We start from the raw sequence: 21,022 nt of genomic DNA, 5'->3' as shown, positions 1-21,022 counted from the left end.
AAGGGTAGAGCTTGGGGTCCTTCCTGTGCAGAACCAGATTCCACAGCTGCAGGGAACATCAAGAGGGCAGGGGGTCACTTGCCAGTGGCCAAACCTCTGTTGCCCAGTTTCTGAATGTGGACCAGTCCTAGCATAGATTGGACAAAATCAATTTTGGTGTGGCTGCTGAAAACATGATGGGGGCTTCCTGTCAATGATGATGAGAATTGATTTTATGGAAACAACCTCTTCTCAGCCACGATTTAGTTTCCCAGCTGAGACAGGGCTGTGCTAAGAGTTCAGGGTTATACATCTTCATTCAATGCACCAAAACCCTGATTTTCCCCTTTTGTGGGTCTTCAGGTGTCCACGACAGTGGAGACGTTCCAGGACCTGTCACTCCCGATTCCTGGGAAGGAAGACTTAGCTAAACTGCACTCTGCCATTTACCAGAATGTGCCAGCAAAGACAGGGGCATGCGGGGACAATTATGCCTCACAAGGCTGGATTGCCTTCATCATGGAGTACATCAGGAGGTGTGTTTCCCTGGGCTCACCCTGCATTGTCCCTCTTTCCTCAGTTTGCTCCCAAGGTTATTAGAAGAGTAATCTCATTGAGTCTGGAGACAACCAGGGATACTGGATGTAACCATGCATAGATTTACAGTTCAGGCACTACATATACATAAGATGGGTAAAACACTATAGATTCAGGACCATAAACCTTATTTATTGTTGTCCTAAACTCCCTCCTTACTTAGTCCACCAAAACATATTTTAGCTTCATTTGCTTTAAAAAATTAACTGGGATCAAGGTTAATTGTAAAGTGTCCTGTGACCCTGGGTTGAAGGACTTGGAGCTCTCACTTTTGCTATTAATTTTTTCTTGTAAGTGTTCTGGTAGGCCTTTTAATGATGATGCAGCATGATCATAACCCTCCCAGTAGAAGCTTCTATCCAGAACCTGTTAGTACTGCTTTCTTTACCTAAGAAGTCTCTTGTATAGTCACCTTCTGCCCCCACTTGGTCCCTGCCTTGCTCTGACACCCTAATCAAGGCTGAAATAATCCCAGCCATTCCTGTCCTGGGAGATATCAGTACCAGTTCTAAGAAGCTATGTTTTCCCACGGTGCCCTACTTATTTCCTAAGCTGGCTTTCTACCCTAAGTTATGTAAAAGAGTAAACCATTTGGGGATTTTAGAAGCTGGGGCATCTGCCACTTCCTCAATAATGTCCAGATTCTCTTCTGATGTGACTGCAGGTTTGTGGCATCCTGTATCCCCAGCTGGTTCTGGGGTCCTGTTGTCACACTGGAGGACTGTCTTGCTGCTTTTTTTGCTGCGGATGAGTTGAAGGGTGAGTTTGGGGGAGGGCTGGTGTGAGATGTCTTCTCTCTGAGCTCCTGCTGAGACTAAAGATGGAGAAAACTGTGCCAAGAATTCTCTAGGAATGTCTATCTGGGTGTTTCACTCTTGAATTAGCAACACTGGGACTCCTCAAGTCAGCTTTCCTCTTCCATGTTTGCACTTATGAAGGCTGGTGGGGGAGTTTCCTTTGTGCCTCTGTTATTGTTGCTAGGCTAAGGCTTCACCTGGCTTCTCCAGACATGGTGAGAATGTCTCCTTATTCCTGCTCTTGGTAATCTTGTGGTGCTTCTGTCTCCTTGACAGGGGACAACATGTACAGCTGTGAACGGTGTAAAAAGTAAGTTTGTCATCCATGTCGTTCTGTCTTTCCACTGACCTCATTTCTGCACTTAAGCTATCCCATTGTTAGCTATCCCATTGTTCTCCACACCTGCTGTTTGAATACTCCCCTTTATTCTCAACCTCTTAAGCTTTGAACTGTCCTTTGCTGGAATTCTAGGAAAGAGACCATGAGAGCCCTGATTAGGGGCCACTGAAGACCCTGAACTTAGTGGGAGGAAAAGTGGTGGCTGTGGTAAGAGGTAAAGGAAGGGGGAAGGAATGGGGAGGGACCTAGTGGATAAGCAGAAGCATAGTAAAAAGGAAGTGGTCTATCGTGTAGCAGTGGTTTCTCTTGTAACTCATGCTCTCATTCATGGGGGAAGCTGGTACAGAGAACTCGAGCCAGCTCCTATTGATGCCTCTTCCAGTTTTGCCTATGGTATGACCTACAGTTGCCCTGCTTAAGATAGGGGCCCCGCTCCTTTGCCCTCCAGCGGTCTCATGCATGAATTGTCTCCTTTTTCCTCAGGCTGCGGAACGGAGTGAAGTACTGCAAAGTTCTCCGGCTGCCTGAGGTGAGTAGAAGTCACTTGTTTCCCTGGTCTTCACTGGCTGCCATCGTTTTTAAAGCTGAAACTGGAAACTTTGTTTTTTGCCCATAACGGAAGACATACAAACACACCAGAAAAGGCCTGGTGAGTCCAGACTGTCACCAGACTCTTTCCATCTGATATTTACAGGGATTGAGACCGCGCTATCAGGGAACATAGAGATGGGGTTAAGTATGTAAGAATTGTATCCGACGTGGACACTCATGGAGATGCTGTGCTTCTGTCTCTTCCCCCTCGTCCCTTAGATCCTGTGCATCCACTTGAAACGATTCCGGCACGAGGTCATGTACTCCTTTAAAATCAACAGTCACGTCTCCTTCCCATTGGAAGGGCTGGACCTTCGACCCTTCCTGGCCAAGGAGTGCGTCTCCCAGATCACCACCTACGACCTCCTGTCAGTTATCTGCCATCATGGCACAGCCGGCAGTAAGTCCTTGACTGGGAACAAGATGGGTCTGAGCCTGGAGCACTGAGCCCAAGGGAATGGGTCACACTGGGCCCTTGGTCAGTTGGAGGGCATTCGGTTTTCTCAGAGCCCTGCTCTCCAGACACCACAGGCAACCTGCCCTCCTCGCGTTTTGTGGTGGTTCCGATAATCGCTGGCCTGTGTACTCCTAAAGGGTGTTCTGTGTATTTTAGGATTCTTGTTTTATCCCTGTTCAGGTTTCATATCCAAACTCTGGTTCTTCTCTTTGCACCCCCACTTCCTTTCCTGCTGCCTATGCAGTAGCGCTTTCTGGGGCCAAACTGGAACCCCCCTTGGATGTGTGTGGTGATCTGCAATGAAAGACCCACTCTTCCACACCCAGGCAATCCTCAGCCTCTGCCTCTTTCAAGCTTGAGTGGTGGATTGCTTAGCATCCTCTGATCCTCTTTCCTAACCTCACCGCTAGCCTGGCTCAGACTTATTTCCCAGTGAGGCCCCTGGCATTCTTTCCGCTGAACCCACAGAGTACAGTAGGCTCTTCCCAAGGAGGACATATCCTTAACAGGGTAACAAGCACAACACCTGCAACCGTCTTCATAAACTGATGTAAAGCTGGAACCTATCCTTCTGGACAGGACTGGCCTGGTAAACTCATGGCAGCAGCTCAGAGTTAATCCTTACACTAGTTGGTGCTGAAGGCCAGGTTCCTCTCTATTTACTTTGAACCCCAGATACGTTCCCTCTGTTACAGGTGGACACTACATAGCATACTGCCAGAATGTGATCAATGGCCAGTGGTATGAATTCGATGACCAGTATGTCACTGAAGTCCATGAGACAGTGGTGCAGAATGCAGAGGCCTATGTCCTCTTCTACAGGTGGGTGTTTGGGCTGGAGCAGCCCACTTTGGCTGTGGCATCTGGAGGACTGTTGAGGATTGCTTCATTTTCTCCCCTTGCCTTTTCTTCCTTTAGGAAGAGCAGCGAAGAGGCTGTGCGGGAGCGCCAGAAGGTGGTATCGCTCGCCAACATGAAGGAACCTAGCCTGCTCCAGTTCTACATCTCTCGAGAGTGGCTCAATAAATTCAACACATTTGCAGAGCCTGGTCCCATCACCAACCACACGTTCCTGTGCTCTCACGGAGGTAAGGAGGAAGAGGGCTAATGCATTTGAAGGCATTGTTAAGCTGTCTGCATTGAGAGCCACAGCTGCTGCTGAACAGGAGGTTTCTAGCTGCCCCTTTTGCTGGCTGACACACCCAAATGAAAAGCCCCACTAGTATTGCTAACAGAATGTATATGGCAGCAAAATCCACTTCATTGGCAGAGACTCCCGTGCACCTGGAGGCACGACCATTAGACTGTTGTGCTGCTGATCTGAGGCCCAGGGCAATGTGTTTTATAGTATCTCGCATAGGCTGGCAAAGTCTCTGTTCTTGTGGAAACATTCAGATGCATTTATACATCTTCCCTGGAGTGAAGAAATCTGTAAAAGCCTTTGGGCAACAGAGGTGTGGATTCTGGAGCTGAGTCCCCCACCCAGGAAGTCCTACTGCCTCCTCTTCCTTGTCTTCTCTCTCTTACTAGTGGCAATATGAGCAATGGCAATTGTTGCTTCTCCTGATCTGTTGTTTGTTGTGCAGGGTCCGATTAACTCTTCCTCTCCCCACAATTTGCAGGCATCCCTCCCAATAAATATCATTACATTGATGACCTGGTTGTGATTCTGCCCCAGAACGTGTGGGAGTATCTGTATAACAGGTGAGGAAAGCTGCTTCTCTCCTCACCCCACAGTGCTTTGGCCTGATCCAAGTTTTGTTCTGTTTGACATTTTCATAGTCATCTCGAATCCAAGTCTGGGATCTCCTGCTCCTGTCATTGGCCAAGATGTGATGCCTTCCTCTAATTCACCTAAACAGTTGTGCAATACTGGGTCTAGAGTAGTTGGACTCTCATTAATATCCATGGTGGTCCACTTGCATCACAAATTCTGAGATATGATTGCCCTTTGTTCTACAGTATGTAATGTAAGACCCTCATAATGTAGAAGGCAAATGAGCCCTGTTATGCTCTCTCTAGGGGCAGAAATGAGGGAATATTCTTCTGATCCTCACCATGTTAGACAGAGGGCAGATTGACAATTAAAATAGCCAGCTACAGCCACTTCCATTTCAGTGACAGTATCTGACCCAGTCTCATCTAGCATTGGTTTGTAGGGTTCAAGGCCAGTAAGCTCCCCCATGGTGACAGTGCCTCTTTCTTTCTCATCCTGTGCTCAGGTTTGGGGGTGGTCCTGCTGTCAATCATCTGTATGTCTGCTCCATATGCCAGGTGGAGATTGAAGCTCTGGCCAAACGCAGGAGGATTGAGATTGATACCTTCATTAAGGTGTGTGCGGAACAGAGCTAGAGGCAGCGGCCAAGGGTTGGCTAGACCTGTTCCCCATTAAGATTTTTTTTATGCCACTTCACAATAGAAGAAATGATACTGTCACCTCCTGGTCCCCAGAATGGTATCTGCATTGTGGCATGGAGATTCATGTTAAAGTTCCCCTGTGCTAACAGTACGTGGAGCATTTGGGTCAGAACATAACATTCTGCGTAGTTGAGTAGGGGCCTGAAGCTGGAGAGCGATCCTAGGCCTTCTGCTCATTTAAAACAGGTTGTGAAGGCAGGTGGGGGCATCCTGGAGCTTACCAGGGTTTTCCTACTAATTGAAAAGTGCCCCCACAAGCCTCAACAATGATTAATTCCTCTGTCCCTGCTCCTTCTCCCCAGCTGAACAAGGCATTCCAGGCAGAGGAGTCTCCTAGCGTCATCTACTGCATCAGCATGCAGTGGTTCCGGGAGTGGGAAGCCTTCGTCAAGGGGAAGGACAATGGTAAGAGCCTGGGGCTTCTGGAGCCTGATGAAGACAGGGCAACGCATGTGGCTAAACTTGTCTGATTATGTTTCCTTTTCTTCTGTAAGCAACATACTTTGCTGTTGTCAATTTTTGGCTGGACAAAGTTCGGTCGGCAAAGAATGGCAGTTCATCTTCTCCCAGCTATATTCAGGCCAGTCCCTAAAGAACCCAGGGACAGAGCTCATTATAAGAGGAGAAGAGTTTCTAGCTAGGGGAATGGGTTAAATCTGGCTGAAAAAAACAGTGCTTGAGATATGGGGAAAGGTGAAAGCACACTGAAATGATGCTTCTGTACCACAGACCATGGGATTCAAGGTGTTTATGGTTTCTTTGTCTGACAAAGCCAAGGAGAAAGCACAGAGAGGATCTTGTTTCCTGTGATTATTAGCATGCACTACTTGCTATAAAGGTTGCAGCTATAATTTGGAACAGCCCGCACTTGTGTCCCACTACTTTTTTGCACTGCTATGGGGATTATTGAGGATTGCATCCTGTGTGGTGAATCCACAGGCTAGAACTCCACAGGTGATAACACGACTCACGCTGCGTTTATGATGCTCTTCATTAGAAGATTAGAAACAAGAAGAACCCTTCAGTTTTGCAGCGAGGGAGGGAGCAGCACAGAGAGGCTAGAACTTCCCAAGGCCAAGAATCTGTGATGGGACAAGACGATTCATTACTTCTGATCCAACTTCCCCTGCTTTGACTGCTAGACTGTGTTGCTTTCTGCCCACCATTCTTCGTACTCTCATCTAGTATGTATTGGTTTCCTTTAGCCCTCCAAACGAGACAGAATCGGAGGTGCCAGGCAACCAGAGGCCCCTTGCTGAAGGCACCTATGCTGACTTTGCACTACTCGCCTATAAGTGTAGGAGTCAGATGAGGGCTGGGGAAGAACCTAAGTTGAGTGTAGCGCACTGAGCATATGGTCATCAGATCTCCCTCACTTCACAGCTTTCTGTGGCAGAAATGGTGCCATTTCTTTCCATGTCGGCAGTAGCCACACTTCACCAATCCTTGTTGCACTGCTTCCTCAGATGGTGGAGTGGAGCGTCTCTCTGCCTTTGGAGCGTCTGGACAGAGTCCCCTGGTGTGGCTGCTCCCCTATGGGTTTTTGCCCGTTTCCTACAACCCTACATTCCTCTGCTCGCTTATAAAGTTCAGGGTCTCGTTGCTGATTGAGACTGCTGTCCCAGCTGCAGTGTTTCTGATCTGTGTTTGCTTTCTCTTTAATACCTTCCTCTACAATTGGTGCCTTTTCCATCTGATAGCACGGTCTTAATGCCACGTGGTGTTCGTGTTATGTGTCCTACTTTATCTCAGGAGCTCTCATGTGATCACTCCCCTAGACATCAGCTGGTGTCAGCCACTTGACAAAACACCTTTGAATGTGATAACCATCTCATGTGAGCAAAAGCCCTGTGTTTGTTAGCCGAGACGCTGGTGTGATTTTTATTTTTTTTTCCCCCCCACAGGAAAAGGTCCTCTTCTACTTGCCTGACCCCAGCTCTGCTTCCAACCGCTTAGGGCAGCAGCTAAGGGCAGGCAGAGTACAGCTCTCTGATCCATGCCTCTTTTTCTTACAGAGCCTCCCGGACCAATTGACAACACCAGGATTGCTCTTACGAAAGCAGGTGGCCATGTGCAGGTGAAGCAGGGTAAGGCACGTGCTCAAGCCCCCTCCACCCTGGCCCTCCCTTACTGCTGCATAGGCTGCTGGCATACATGCCTTTTCTCCGTAGCACTGGTCCCGGTAGTTAATGGAGAACATCTTCTATCCATTTCTGTTATTGCCTGTCTCTGCTCATTGCAAAGCAAAATGGATCATCCCTGTGGCAACCCCCCACACTAACTTCTCTCCCTCACCCTTTAGTCCTGCTCTTTACCATCTCCCTCTGAATGTATCGCTGGCATCTCTGACTCCATCTGAGGCCTACAGATCCCTTCATTCCTCTTGCTGACTCCATTTCCACACCCAGCTCCACTGTCCTTTCTCTCTACCCAGGTGTCCAGCTTCTGTCTGGCCTTGTCGTATCCCTTTACGCAATATCCTGGCTGTGCTCCAGTCTCATGCAGAATCTTATTGCTTGTTCTCTCCATTGCAGCTGCTAAAAGCGTCATCCACCCCTGGATTGTTTTCCACTTCAGCTACTGCTGCCTCATCTGTCTGCAAGTCGTCGAGCCTGCCTCCCTCATGGAGGAAATACTGCTACAAAAACCTCCTTGCTCTCTTGCTGCTCTGATCATTTCACCTGCCCCTCTGCATCCTTGCATTGCTTCCCATCATGTTCTGCATCAAATCCAAACTCTTCTCCCCAGCTTCACAACCCTGTATATCTGTTCCCTTTCCCTACCTGGGAACTACATACCTCTTCTGAATCTCCTTGATAAATCTCTGCTGCTTCTCTCTGTCCATGCTGGATGGAAAACAGTCCTTTTTGGTTAAGGCTCTAGATGTGATGTGTGCCCTGTCACATGGGGAGTATTGCAATTCAGGGGGAAATACTGATGTTTGTCCTCTACAGCTGCTCCTTGCCTGTAAGCAGCAAGAAAGCTTGCAGCTTTTGTTGGGATCAAGCAGAGTTATTGGCTCATTTGCCAGCAAAACAATGCACATGACTGCTTAGTGGGAAGAGAAGGGTATGAGATAGTCGGGTGACATTTAGGTTTTCCTGCTTAGCAATGTGTACAGTGCACAACCACTTGGTGACTGGCTTATGCATTGAACTGGGGTAGTGTATTTGTAGGTACAGTTCATGTCCTGCTGAAGGAGCTGAATGTTACATCTTCATCAGCTTCACCAGTCCCAGTGACATGCCCAAGTAGGGAGAGGATCCCCTTTAAAGCCCCAAGTGCCAGCCTCCAAATAGCAACACCACTTCCCACCCTGTAACATTCACTTTGCATAGACATAAACCAAGATCTTGTCATCTTTTGTGGTTCTGTCACTGTTTTCCAGGAGCAGATTACGGGCAAATTTCAGAGGAGACATGGATTTATTTAAGCACAGTATATGGCGGGGGCCCCGAGATTGCCATCCGACAGAACATAGCACAGGTCCAGGAGCCAGAGAGCCTGCACGGGGAGCAGAAGATTGAGGCAGAGACTCGGGCTGGATGAGCTGCACTGAACTGTGGGGCAAAGGTATGTCATGAGTCTGTGATGATGGCACTGTGTATGGAAAGGATTAAATCCCTGTTCAGCCCTTGCAATAAGAGTTGACATCTCTCCAGCTGTTGGTTACTCTGGAGTGTGCAGACCCCCTTTGATTCTCATGAGAAGAGGCTTTCTTTATTATCATCACAGTGTAAGGCCTCTTACAGGTTAAGCATGGGCTCGACTACATAGGGATGTGTCTGGGCAGCAAAGTGTTGCCATCATTCAGCTCCTGTCCAGCACCAGTGGATAAACTGAGGAGGAAAGGTTGTATCTGTACAGAACTTGGGTAGGGAGAAGTTGGATCTACATTGTCCTCTCCCTTTGGCTCCTCATAAAAGACCTGTAGCTTTGGTCAGTGAGTTGAATCTCTGCTTCTTTTCAGGCAGCACTTGGCTCCCCTGCTTTTCTCCTTAGGAGCTATTCTGAGCACTTTTTGGAACTCGGATGTATAAAGAGGAACCTTGTTTCTGTTCACCACAGTGATGTTACAACTTAAGAACTGACTGGTTGGGAACTGCTGAAAGCCACAAGGGCTCTGGGACATTGCTGTTTCAGCGGTGGACAGGTGACACATGTGGCCTTCCCATTTTGTTCTTGCTCTGGTTCTTGCATCTCCAGTCACAGCCGAGAAATCTTCTTGAGAGGGGCTGTTTTTTCTTAGTCAGCCATGCAGTCATGGTTCACTAGAATTTCTGAGCTGCCTACATCTGAGTTTATCTGTGCTCAGCGTGTTCTTGGAGAGCAAAGCTGGAAGACCAGTAGCACCTTCCCTTTGTGCCACCTGCTCTAAACTTCCCAACAGCCTTGTAGATGTGGACCCGGCTCTCCAAGTTCCAAGCGCACACGGCTGCGTTATGTGAATGGCTTCAAACCCAAGGTATGAAATGATCAGGCTCCACTAGAGTTGCTGAGGTCAGATGCCAGGCAGGCCCCAAGGCTCCTGATTTGGTCTATGTGAGTTTTCCTCCCCAGCCTCTACTTCTCCCGACAGCATTCTCAGAAGGACCCTGCTGCACAGCCTTACCCTGGCTCCCCGTTCATAAGCTGAAAGGCCCACAGAGGTGGGGAAGCAGCTCTGAGCCAATCCTGCACAGAGCAAAGTGTCAAAAGGTGGCATGTGGAAATGTCCTTCTGTGTGTTGGACCACAGTGATGCTCCAGTGCCACTGGAGAGGCGCCTGGCTGAGCAGTCCTCAGGCTGCTGGAGCGGCCTCTATAAAACAAGCTGCCTTTGGCACAAAAGCACCCACACTCAAATTACCAATTTAGCACTCACTGCAGCACTGAGTTTGTTCTCGCTTTTTAATGCAGGTCTTGTTCATGTAGAGGCTCATTTGACAGACAGAAATACCTCACCCTCTAATCTCCTGCTGGGAATACAGCCAGACAGTGGTGGGTCTTAGTGAGCAGAGGGCAGGGAGGGGGATGAGCAGATGGGCAAACACAACTTTCCTTGACTAAGCTTCCCTTGAGAATTACCTGTTTGTGGAGGCCCCTCTAAGCTAGTAAGGGGACTGCAGAAACCAGAGTGACTTTGGGAAGGGCTTTGCAAGGCTTGGCTGAGACCAAGTGACTGTAAGGCACAGTGAAGCTGCCAAGGCTGATGTAGACCACTCTGCCTTGTGCCTGGACAGCCTCCTGGGATGTCTCGTTGGAGAACTAAGCTGCACGCTCACAGGGGTGGGGAAACTGAACCAATTCACTGCATCAGTCTGGGCACGTTGCAGCCTGGCTCTGGCGCAGGGTTGTGACTGCCTGGATACACTTAAGAAACTGGGGTGGCAGGGGCTGCTCTTTGTCTCCTTGTAGGGAAAGGGAGGGTGGAGAGGAGGCCAGGGGAGGTGTTTCTGAAATGAAAATGTGGCCTTCAAACTTTTATAAACCAAATGCTTCAGGTTCTTAAAGACAACTCTGTAAATGGTTCAAAACGTTTCTTTTATTGTCCGTCTCATTTATCCGGATCCTTGTATGTGTCCAGCCAGGCAGCAGGAAGAGGAGACTGGGTTGGAGAATGAATCACTGTTGGGATTTTCCAGTGTTTTAAGCTGTCTTTGTTAGTTGCTACCGAGCCTCTAGGGCTGCATGTTGCTATGTTGTATCTGTGTTGTGTGGAGGATGCTGTACAGATTCTGACAACACTCCTGTGCTCAAGTATTTTACTCTGTGCCGAGACTGTGCTACAATAAATACACTTGCATTCAAAAAGTTTCAGGACTGCTGGTTGAGGTGGGAGGGGAGCAAGGCATGGGGCTTATGCAGCTGAAGGTGACGGGGAGAGGCCCGGAGCCCTGCCACTGCTACCTGCTTCTAAACAGCAGCAGGCAATGGCATTCCCAACATGATCCATGAGTCACAACAGCATTTGGAGCCTGTTGTCTACAATGATGATGCTCTTTCATGGTGCTATTCAAGCAGACACTTGTGTTTTTTCACACTAACTTGGAACCACTTCCTAGAAAAGCCCTTCAGATTAATGATCACATGTATTCACTAAAATAGACTGGGAGCACATCATCAGCTGTCTGCTTTCTCAAACCATCTTATCAGCTGGAAATCTGCTTGCCTGTTGGCAAGGCCAGGACAGCATGCTGTTTACATCCAAGTGCTTGAACTCAGGAAGTGCTCACAGGTCCTAACAGTAGAGGAGAACCCTACTGACTTGGGATGACCAGAGAAGCAGCCTGAAGGGGAAAGGTTGTTTATACCCACTTGCATTTGTAAATGCCTATATGAGCCAGGCAGAACCATAGGGAAAGTCGGCTGAGCTTCGGGCTTCTGACTTCGCCACACTCTCTGTAAAGGTGATATATACACTATGGAGAGGGACAGTGAGAGGACGCTGATTCTGGCCTGGAGAAACTCCACCTCTCCCCATTTTATAGATGGGGAACTACAGGACTGCTAAGCTGTCTGTACAGTGCTTTTCAGCACCACCTACCAAACCAGAGTCAAGTGCAAGATGTTCCAAACTGTCCCGGGCAGTGGTGGTAGAGTGAGAATTTGCTGAACATCTGAGTGTCTCCAAAGCAAGTGCTTTCAGAGCTGCCCAACAGCTCCCACATCACCCCTTTTGGCCCTTAGAAACAGACCAAGGTAGCAGGATTTGGCCAAAATAAAAATAATAATTCCACCCATATGCTACATCCTGTGCAGAGGTTTGTCTTGCTGATCATTACAGCAGAAATGTGTGATCCATTACAGGACAAGTGCCAGTTTATGAGACAAATGCCATGGCAGTAGACATCTTCTGGAACGCACCCACTTGGCATTAGGAGGAGGTAGTCGGACTGGTGATGGAAGCCCTGCGACTGCATACTTTAAAGCAACCTTGCCGGGGTGAAAAGACAGGCACCGTGAAGGCAGTGTCCAACTGCGGTACTGCTAATGATGCAAAGACAATTGCGAGACTGCTCAGCAAGAGTAGCCCCAAAGCTGGCAGTCGCTGCTTTCCTGTTAACGTATGTAGGAGACTGCTTCTTTAGCTGAACTTGGCAAAATCAGTGGTTGAAATCATAAATTGAGTCCAGTCAATTGGGCCAGTCCTGCAAGTAAAGTATTGAGCTGTAAATGTGTCACTCAAATGCTACAGGAGCTAGTGTTGGCAGGATTTAAGGTGAAGGACACCCAAGAACTGCTGAGCAGCACATGGCTAAGAGCTGGACAGTGTGGTCAGAGCCTGAGCCCTCCACTCTTTCCAAGGGCACAGAAATGCCTCTGTACTTGGCAGCAGGGCACACAGTGCTGTGCACAGCTGTGTAAATGTGCTGCTTTGGAAGTGGGGACCCACCTCCTGGGATCATTTGAAAACGCTTCAAAATTGATCTGATATTCCCTAGCTGGCAGTAGCACCAAGGAGATGATCCCCAGCCACATAACTGGGGAAACTCTAAGCCATCTCCTTATACAGACCCACATGGGGATTGTAGAGTTGCTCACTGTAACCAGCTGATCTCATAGTCTTGTGTTAGTGAGCAGGGTTCAAGACAACCCAGGATCTCGCCTTCAGTGAGACTGCAGGAAGCCCTGTGCTGAGGCCAGGCTGCTGCAAACTTAAGCCGAAACATTAAACTGACTCAGTCCAACTGCTGCACTGGCTTGAGGAAAATTGTGTTTCCCAATAATGATGTGTGAGGGTGGGGGGGGGTAGTCTTGCTTTCAGGTAGCATGCACATACAGCTCGTGCTCCTGCCACTGTAAACCATCCTCAAACCCACAGCTGGAAAAACTCTAGGGACCACAGCAACTGCAGAAGAGCTTGTACCGTTGGAGAAGACAAGCAAGCACATCTGTCCCATCACCCCCGCCCCCCCAATACCCCCCCTTCCCAGGAACACAAATGTCCTTTTAAGAAACGTATACATTGTCTAGACAAAAAGCTCTGCTTCAGTGGCAAAACCTTAATTGTATCAGACACCTTTGGCCCTTCCACTGTCTGTTTACAACCCCAAAGCCCTGCTGCACTTCCAGACCCGACCTTAGAGCTGGTATTGCTCAAATCATCTGCATCAGTAGCCCATCATTTTCTGGTGCCTGCTCAGACCATCCCAGCCAGCTCTAGACCAGCTGGCTGCACAATACCTTACTTATCTATTTATTCCTTGCTACATCTCAACTCCCCTAATGGTCTCTTCATGTTCGTTTTTTTTTTTTGCTGGTCTCCCTCTATCCTTTTTTCCTACCCATTATAGCCAAACCTTTCTTTAAAAGCTCAGTCTGTTAAGACACAATCTTTCTCCCCTTGTATCAGAGGTGGACATTACATACTTTAACAAACAAGTTCAATTTACAGGCCCCTCTGCTGACAGCTACTGAAACCATGGACACTGCATATCTTCTTCCCCATTTGGAATGACAGGTACAAATTCTCACCAACATTCGGTGCCCTGTCTGGTGACTTGCATGCTGTGAATACAAGATAAGCCTTAAATACAAGCAACTATCACTTATTGGTCTATACTTGCTGCTTAGCTTTGGCTCAGTGCCTTTTAGCTATTTGTTCAGAGGCTCCATTTCTATTCTGAAGCTGGCACAGATCATTAAAGGAGCCCCAAGGTGGAGCTATGACCACCCACCCCTTCTTGGTGTTATCCATATACTGGGCTTGGAGGTCAGAAACCACATGCACCCAATCCTTGCATTTTTTTTTCCCCTGTCCTAACCTTTCTCTTCCTCTACTGGCTGATAATTCATTATTCAAGGGCTGCTTCATAGATAATGCTGCTCCGCTCTGGTTGTCCTTGGTGCCTTGCTGCAACTGATAATCAGAACTGTTGCACCTCTAAAAAAAATGACACTGAATTTTAGAAAACCGTTTTGTGCAGTTGCTCTACTCTCCCCTCCTCCACTGATGAACCAGACACCACTCGGTATCCATCTGATTTGAGCCGGTCCTAACTGCAAAATCTCTTGGCTCCCAGAATAGCCTGTTTTCAACGTACAGGGCATACAGGTGATTGACTTGCCAAGTCAGCCAGAAGCTAGTCATGTCCTCGGTTCACCTTGAGAGGAGCAGCTGATTGAATTTATGAAGAGAGGGATAAGGAACAAAAAACGTTTCAGGCTGGTGCCTTCCAGCCAAAATAGTCATTTTTAAAGTAGACAGTTGATCAGGATTAGCACTGAAAGGGCAGTAGGGCGAGTCCAGAAGTTTATCAAGCCAGGACGCGTCCCTTCCGTTAGCCAGCAGATGGCAGCGTTCACATCATCCAGAAATAGGACCGCTGTGTATCTAACCATCAGGTACACCTATTTACTGGCCACTTCAACACCATGATTAGGGAAGACTTTTTTCACCTCAGGTTGCCTGCTAATCCTCCCTACTTTTGACTATCCAGACAGGACCACAGATTATGCTACTGTCTGGTTAAAGTCTTTTTAAAGGTTTCAAGACTGCAGCTCTGAAGCACAGGAAGAGACAGTTTCTTGATAGAGAAACTCCTAAGGGAAACCAGCAACCTAGTAGCTAAAAGACTCTTTCCCAGTTGACAGTAGCTGATCTTGTCTTTGAAAATAAACTGAGAGGAAGGTGCACTCTACACACACACAAGCATACTTCCATCTTCAATAGGTAAGGCCATACAAGAAGGCTCCAACAAAGTTGAGCTGGCAGATTCAAGAGATGCTTGCAGCATGCACATACTGAACTCTGCTCCTTCTGCACACACAAGGCAGTAGTCTTTGCGTGACCGCTCCCTGTCATTCTGCACACGTCTCCCTTTCTTAGTTGGCAGGAGAAAGAGATGTGCTTTGACAGCAGCATTTTTTTTGTTTTTTGAGTTATACAGAAGGGGCTTCCACTTTTACCCTCCACTTGCATCTCATTCCTTACATACCATCCAGATTCAGAAGACAGTGAGGAGCAGTTCTGTTAACCATCTAACCTACACGTAGCTGGTGTGAAAGAAATCTGCTGCAATTCATATGCACAAGGTGACTGAGTGGAAAATGCTCTGACAACCCTTGCCTCTACAGAAGTTTGAGAGATTCATCTTGCAGTCTTTAATGGGTTTGGGATTGCACTTCCAAAGGTTTTTAGGAAAACGATGCCTTAACTGCAGAAGAGAGGGCAGGGTGGCACCTTAGAGATTAACTGATTCAAATTAACATGGCTAACTGCCTCCATTCTGCAAACCGCACAGTGTTTGCTCCTGTACCGTATGCACATGCTGGTGAGTTTCCTTCGGAGCCCTTTTACTCGCGCATCCTTCCAGGTCCCATTCCACAAGCCCCTTGCATATGAAAACTTACCATATTTTTTTTGCGTACAACATGCACTTTTCTCCCAAAAACCAGCTGCTGGAAATTGAAGTATGCATTATATACAGCAAGAACAGTTCCTGCCGGATACAGGCAATAAGTAGGCTCTACCCCCTAGCTGCTGCTACTATTGTTACTTACTACAACAAAAGATCTTTTTTTTTTTCCATTGTGCCTTTCAAAAAACAAAGTACATATTATATTCCAGGTCAGGTTGTATGTGACCTAATACACTATTTAACCACAAATGTGCAAATCCAGCCAAACACTGAAAGATCATCCCACCAATGTTAATGCCTGGGTATTTCATGTACAACTAGTGAAGTGGCAGATTTTTAATTTTTTTGCATAGCAAACTAGACTTAACATTTAAAAGACATTTTTCAAAACAAAAAAAAGTTTTCAGCGGGTCACCAACGGAGACAGTGATGGCATAGGAAACTGGTGCTTGTTAAATTTCAAGCTCTAACTTCACTGTTATATGTATGTAGCTACATGCATATAAAAATGTATATAAACACTGTTCCTACCAGAATAACTGCACTTTTCTTCTCTCCTTGGCTGAACTGTTTCTGTTCAAGCTTAAAACACACACACACACACACACACACACACACACACGAACGACTGATAAGAAGGGTAGCAAATGTCAACTAAAAAAGGGAAAGACTAATAAAATTATAATGACTTGTCAGAGGTTTAGTTAATACAGTGTTTACCACTCCTAATTCAGTGTTTATCAGCCCATTAAAAAAACAACAGAGGGACATTACCAGCTACCTGCTGATTCTCCCTTTGTCCTGTCTGCCACAGAATGTAGGCAGCATGTGGTCTGCTAGCTAATGCGTAGACACCTCTCAGCAAGGTAGAGAGGAGGGGGGATTGAGAGAGAGAGTGGGGGGTGGGAGGAAAAGCCTGCAGTCTGCTGGAGCTGCAGCCAGGGAGAAAACGGGAGGGGACAGCCCTGCTGCGGAGCAGAGAGCCCTGCCCAGCCAAGAGGGCATGCCAGGATGCTGGCGGATTCTGGTTTAGCTTAAACCAGCAAAGGGTCTGGGACAGACATTGCATAAACTGGTTTGACTCAAATCAGTTAAGTCTGATGCTATATTCCACCAGGTTTATCTCAAACCAATTTCAGCCATTTTCAAACTGGTTTATGTGCACTTAACATCTGTTCTGTTACAGGTTTAAACCAGTTTCTGATCACTTAAACCAGTTTATATGTAATGTCTGTCCCTACCTAGCCCTTGAAACCACTGCTTTTTGTTCTGTCAGCTGCCACCACTGACAACAGTCTAACTCCATCCTCTTTGGAACCACACTTCACATAGTTGAAAGCTGCAATTAAATCTATCTTCAGTCTTCTCAATGTTCATTTTAGGCTAGTTTCTTTCTATGACCATCACAAATAAATGCTCTAAGGTGTCTGAAAACTCCAGGATGATACAAAAAGTCAAGTACCATGGGTAAAAATGTTCTTTCAACATCCCTCAGATGACAACCGATGACAACACAGCCATGGCATTTTACCAGATGAAACTTTTTAACACTTAGATATGAAATCAAAAAATATCCAGCAGCTCAGTGGGAATGCTGAGGCATAAGAGAAACTCATAGGGGTTTCAAGCTGCAACTTAGCTAAAACATGACTTAACACACAGCTGAATTCCCATCTGAAAATACCTGTGGTGCTGGCAAAAGCGCTACTGTAGAACCATGGGTAATAATACGTCACAGTAAAAAGCCAAGGAAGTCTAGGCTTTTTTTCTGGTGGGAACAAGCAGGTAGTTTTGCTTGTAACCCTACAGGATCACAAGGGTTCAGTGAAATTATATTTCTGAAATTAAAGGTTTATTTAAATATGTAGGTGACTCTCCATTTACTGTTACAAGGTCCATAATCGCTTTCAAATGGAAGCACTTTATTTGGCTGAATTCTGTCTCCAGAAATGAATGGGCAACACCAGAACCTTTTACATTGGCAATGAAATCACAACACTGAGATGCCACCAAAATCTAGAGTTCAGTGCTCAGACACACATACACACACAAGTACAAATAAAAAAAGTGCTCAACATCATCATGTTAAAATAGAATTTGGCTTCTTTTAGGTCTTTTGACACTTCAAGCAGGGAGGAAAAAAAAACACTGATATGCATTAGACCAAAAGAACTTTTGAAAAATACTCAGCATTAAACACAACTTTTCAGTATCAGTAAATATGTTTTTTTCTTCTCTATTTACAGATGTTAAGAAAGGGCATTAGAGAAACTTTGTCTGGGAACAAGCGTGGGTGAGATTTTGTTTCATAGCATGTACAATCACACTTGCAGTGTGATCTTAGTAAGTTCAAGCAGAGTTTTTATAAACCAGTCACACATTTAATCTATTTCCATTTTATTTTAAAAGTAAATTCTACCACAATTATCTACTTCTTACCCTGGATAAACACAATAGAAACAAGCTGTGTAAGATACGGTATCCAACTGGTGCTAGTATGTTTTCTTGTCAAATCTGGGCTTCTGAAAATGGGCATCAAGTTTATAAAAACTCCACAGAGAGTCTTCCGGTAACACTTCCAAAGAAAAATCAGTTGGCATGGCCAAAGCTAATGCTCCTTTTAAAGCGCTATATAGCAACACTGATATTGCGATGGTTCAAATGTTCCACAGAGGCTGACAATAATATACTGTCCACCTAGATTAAATATATAAAAGCAAACTTTTCTCTCATTTTTACACAGATGGCACAAAAAAGGGTGAAAATGAGACGATTCTAACTGCTGATTCAACAGTGTAGCAGATGCACAAAAGAATAAATACCGCAGCTAAGAATTTTTGCACTCCTGATTATTTAACCATTTAGATCCCCGGTAGGGATAGGATGATCTTGCAGTGCCACAGGCTCACTGCACATTTATATCACTGCTCTGTGTATTGACTCACAAGAGCAAGCGGTACACACAATTTGATCTTACTCTGCTACCAGGTACATACACATCTAAGGAGTTAAACAAACAGGAGCAACAATAAGGATGGCAGTTCAGCTGATCATGACCCGTCAGACTGATGACACTGTGGCTGAAGGTGTTTCTGAGTTTATACCAGCTTCTCTGACAGTGCAGGCTCCTAGGCCATGTTAATTAGATTTGAAGAAATTGGTCGTCTTTCTGCTTGTGGAAGCTTGTAGTTGTTAAGCTTGATAATGCAATAGCTACAGCATTAACTATAAAAATGAGTGACTTTGTGCTATTGAATATAAAAGTCAAATTTTGAAATAAAAAAATAAGAGAAAGCACAAAGCCAAGAATACAATGTTTAACCTAAACAGGAACTTAACCATTTCCTCGAGTGGGAAAGTTTTCAGCAAATCTGAACAGAAAAAGCATGATTCCCACTCACTGTATCTTAGTACGGACTCTGCTCACAAGAACAGCAGACAGCATTGCAACATAACATGCCTGCAAACCAAAGCTCGGAGGTCTTGTGTCAGGTCCATTAACTGTGGTGGCATCTACCTTAAGTTTTCTCTAATTTTAGTACATTTGCAAAAGACCCAGAGAAATGTCATGAGAACTGGATATTCCTAGTCCTGCACCCCACAAATGGTTTCCTCATAATGCAATCAATCAAATCAACAGATTCATAAGACAGGACATGGCAAATTATTACCAAACTGGCTGCTGTTAGACAATATTTGAGGAGGCATGGGATCACTGCAGCATCCAAGTGTAAAGACTTTGAAGGGAAGGATGAGAGAGACATTTTTGGACCAGAGGCTTTTGGAAGCAATCAAACCCCTGTCTATGCAGCTTAGTTCCAGATCACGTGACATTTGGAAACAGCATGGCTTCCTTGCCACAATGCAAAGTGACAAGGCACAGCACCACCATCAAGCTGTTTCTCCTCTTACGAAGAGCACAGGACAACAGAGTGGTTGATATGTGACAGTGGATAAGCCAGAATTCCCACCTGAAGCTCCAGGGCCAAAAGTCAGTCCGTGGTGAGATGGGAGAAGGTCATGAAGTACAGTTTCTTTTATGGTTTTTTTTAAACAGACCCCACAGTTCTGTTGTTAAAACACATTTCGTGAGAGTGCACAGGAGCTCATGCAAAAGGAGAAGGCAGGTCTGAAATGCATAAAAAAAACTGCAAAGAGATTAACAACGGACCGCAAAGTGACGCGACCCTTTGGAAGGTGGGTGCAGGCAAGGCAGCAGGGCGAGCATGCTGGCTGAAACAAAATGAAAACGAGGTCTTGGTGGCCAGGGGAACAGGGCTTCAAACCCAAATGCCTCTGTGTGTGTGTGTGTTTGTGTGTGCGTGCACACATGAGGAAGCGAGCAGGAAAGCAAGCATACGTGCATGAGCATCTAGGCTGGCAGGATGTAACAACGCCAATGGGGACAAGTGGAGGGAGCAAGCACCTGCCATGTTTTAAAAAGTGAAATGGCGTGTTAACATTTGTGACTCCTCTGGGGAATCCATCTTCTGATGTGTTAAATTTAGCTGCTGGACTCAAGAGCCCAGCCTGGCTGCTGTAACATGGTTCCTGTAGCTGGCTTTCCACGTGTATGTTCATCCTTTCCTAGCTGTCTGATGAGACTACCTGCAAGAGTGGCACCAAAGGCACTGTGTGAAATGCTGATGGACTGGTGCATACATTCAGATGGACTGAGGGCCAGGGGAGGGTAGAATACCATCTGGCACATGCCTGGGATTCTCTGGTTACTCTTTGTATCAAAGTGCAGCCAGCAGTTTGTCATCTGGTCGAGGTGCAGGGAGCAGTGGTGAGGAGGGGAAGGCTGAGCATGTTCTACAGAAGGGCAGGGCCCAGCTGGCAGAACAGTGGGGAGAGTCAATAAGTTAGTCTGAGCCACAAGTAGCATGCCATAAAAAAGAGCAAGCGGCTGAGTAATGCTGGGATGGAATTTAGACTTTAGTTTGTCTCAAGTGCTAACTCCAGACCAGACCAGGCGCCTGCTCTCATGGGTGTGTGTGAACTGCCTGCAGGGTAAACAGACCATTTGTTTCTCCTTCTGTGACAAGCTCGCCCCGAGGTTCCTGCACCAGCACAAACACCTTTAGGAATCTAAAACATAAGAGAGACAAAAAGAAAGACTTGAATTAGACAGAGATTGGGGAAGGGCTCGCCTAAGAGCGGCACTGCCTGGGGAAGGATGAAAAGGGAAGCTCAGCACCAAGGACATCTACCAGGCTACAACTGCCAGGAACAGCTCTAACTCAAGGACTGCCTTGGGCCAGAACAACCTTCCTGGTCTCCACTGTCAGCCAGCGTAAAGCATACTTCGAAGTCATTAAGCCCCAGGTCAGCCCTGCCTGCCCACCTCTGTCACACTTCACCATGGGCACTGCTCCTCTCTGGTGGCCATGTAAGATGCAAATTCAACAGTGAGGCCCGCCAGTGTGAGTCTGCATCATTCACACCAAAGGAAATGACTGGCTTTTTGTACTGGCAGAGGAGTAGTGGGTGTGCCAATT

The 21,022-nt window shown here is 46.6% G+C and overlaps 2 protein-coding genes across 7 annotated transcripts in view; one reads left to right on the top strand and one right to left on the bottom strand.

Moving 5' to 3' along the window:
* USP20 (ubiquitin specific peptidase 20) overlaps positions 1 to 10,971 on the top strand; it is a 29,537-nt gene extending 18,566 nt beyond the window's left edge. For 5 of the 6 annotated variants that reach the window (XM_090021080.1, XM_090021078.1, XM_090021079.1 and 2 more), the window contains 13 exons: positions 343 to 515; positions 1,241 to 1,335; positions 1,650 to 1,683; positions 2,197 to 2,242; positions 2,524 to 2,704; positions 3,457 to 3,583; positions 3,680 to 3,849; positions 4,384 to 4,465; positions 4,984 to 5,092; positions 5,482 to 5,584; positions 7,195 to 7,266; positions 8,568 to 8,752; positions 9,150 to 10,971. In XM_090021080.1, coding sequence (XP_089877206.1) covers positions 343 to 515; positions 1,241 to 1,335; positions 1,650 to 1,683; positions 2,197 to 2,242; positions 2,524 to 2,704; positions 3,457 to 3,583; positions 3,680 to 3,849; positions 4,384 to 4,465; positions 4,984 to 5,092; positions 5,482 to 5,584; positions 7,195 to 7,266; positions 8,568 to 8,728 — 1,353 coding nt within the window. In that variant the 3' untranslated portion in view covers positions 8,729 to 8,752; positions 9,150 to 10,971. Of the gene's footprint in view, positions 1 to 342; positions 516 to 1,240; positions 1,336 to 1,649; positions 1,684 to 2,196; positions 2,243 to 2,523; positions 2,705 to 3,456; positions 3,584 to 3,679; positions 3,850 to 4,383; positions 4,466 to 4,983; positions 5,093 to 5,481; positions 5,585 to 7,194; positions 7,267 to 8,567; positions 8,753 to 9,149 lie in introns of those variants that run through there. The other variant, XR_016438415.1, reaches the window with a different exon arrangement.
* Positions 10,972 to 17,897: 6,926 nt separating this feature from the next.
* FNBP1 (formin binding protein 1) overlaps positions 17,898 to 21,022 on the bottom strand; it is a 132,920-nt gene continuing 129,795 nt past the window's right edge. The window contains exon 17 of the mRNA XM_090023007.1: positions 17,898 to 20,612. Within this exon, the coding sequence (XP_089879133.1) occupies positions 20,605 to 20,612 (8 nt within the window). The 3' untranslated portion in view covers positions 17,898 to 20,604. The remainder of the gene's footprint in view (positions 20,613 to 21,022) is intronic.

This window comes from Crocodylus siamensis, chromosome 11 (assembly GCF_052110815.1).
Source record: "Crocodylus siamensis isolate JL-2025a chromosome 11, ASM5211081v1, whole genome shotgun sequence".
Classification (NCBI taxonomy): domain Eukaryota; kingdom Metazoa; phylum Chordata; order Crocodylia; family Crocodylidae; genus Crocodylus; species Crocodylus siamensis.
The sequence above is the reverse complement of the archived record's forward strand: the minus strand, read 5'-3'. Positions and strand labels throughout refer to the sequence as shown.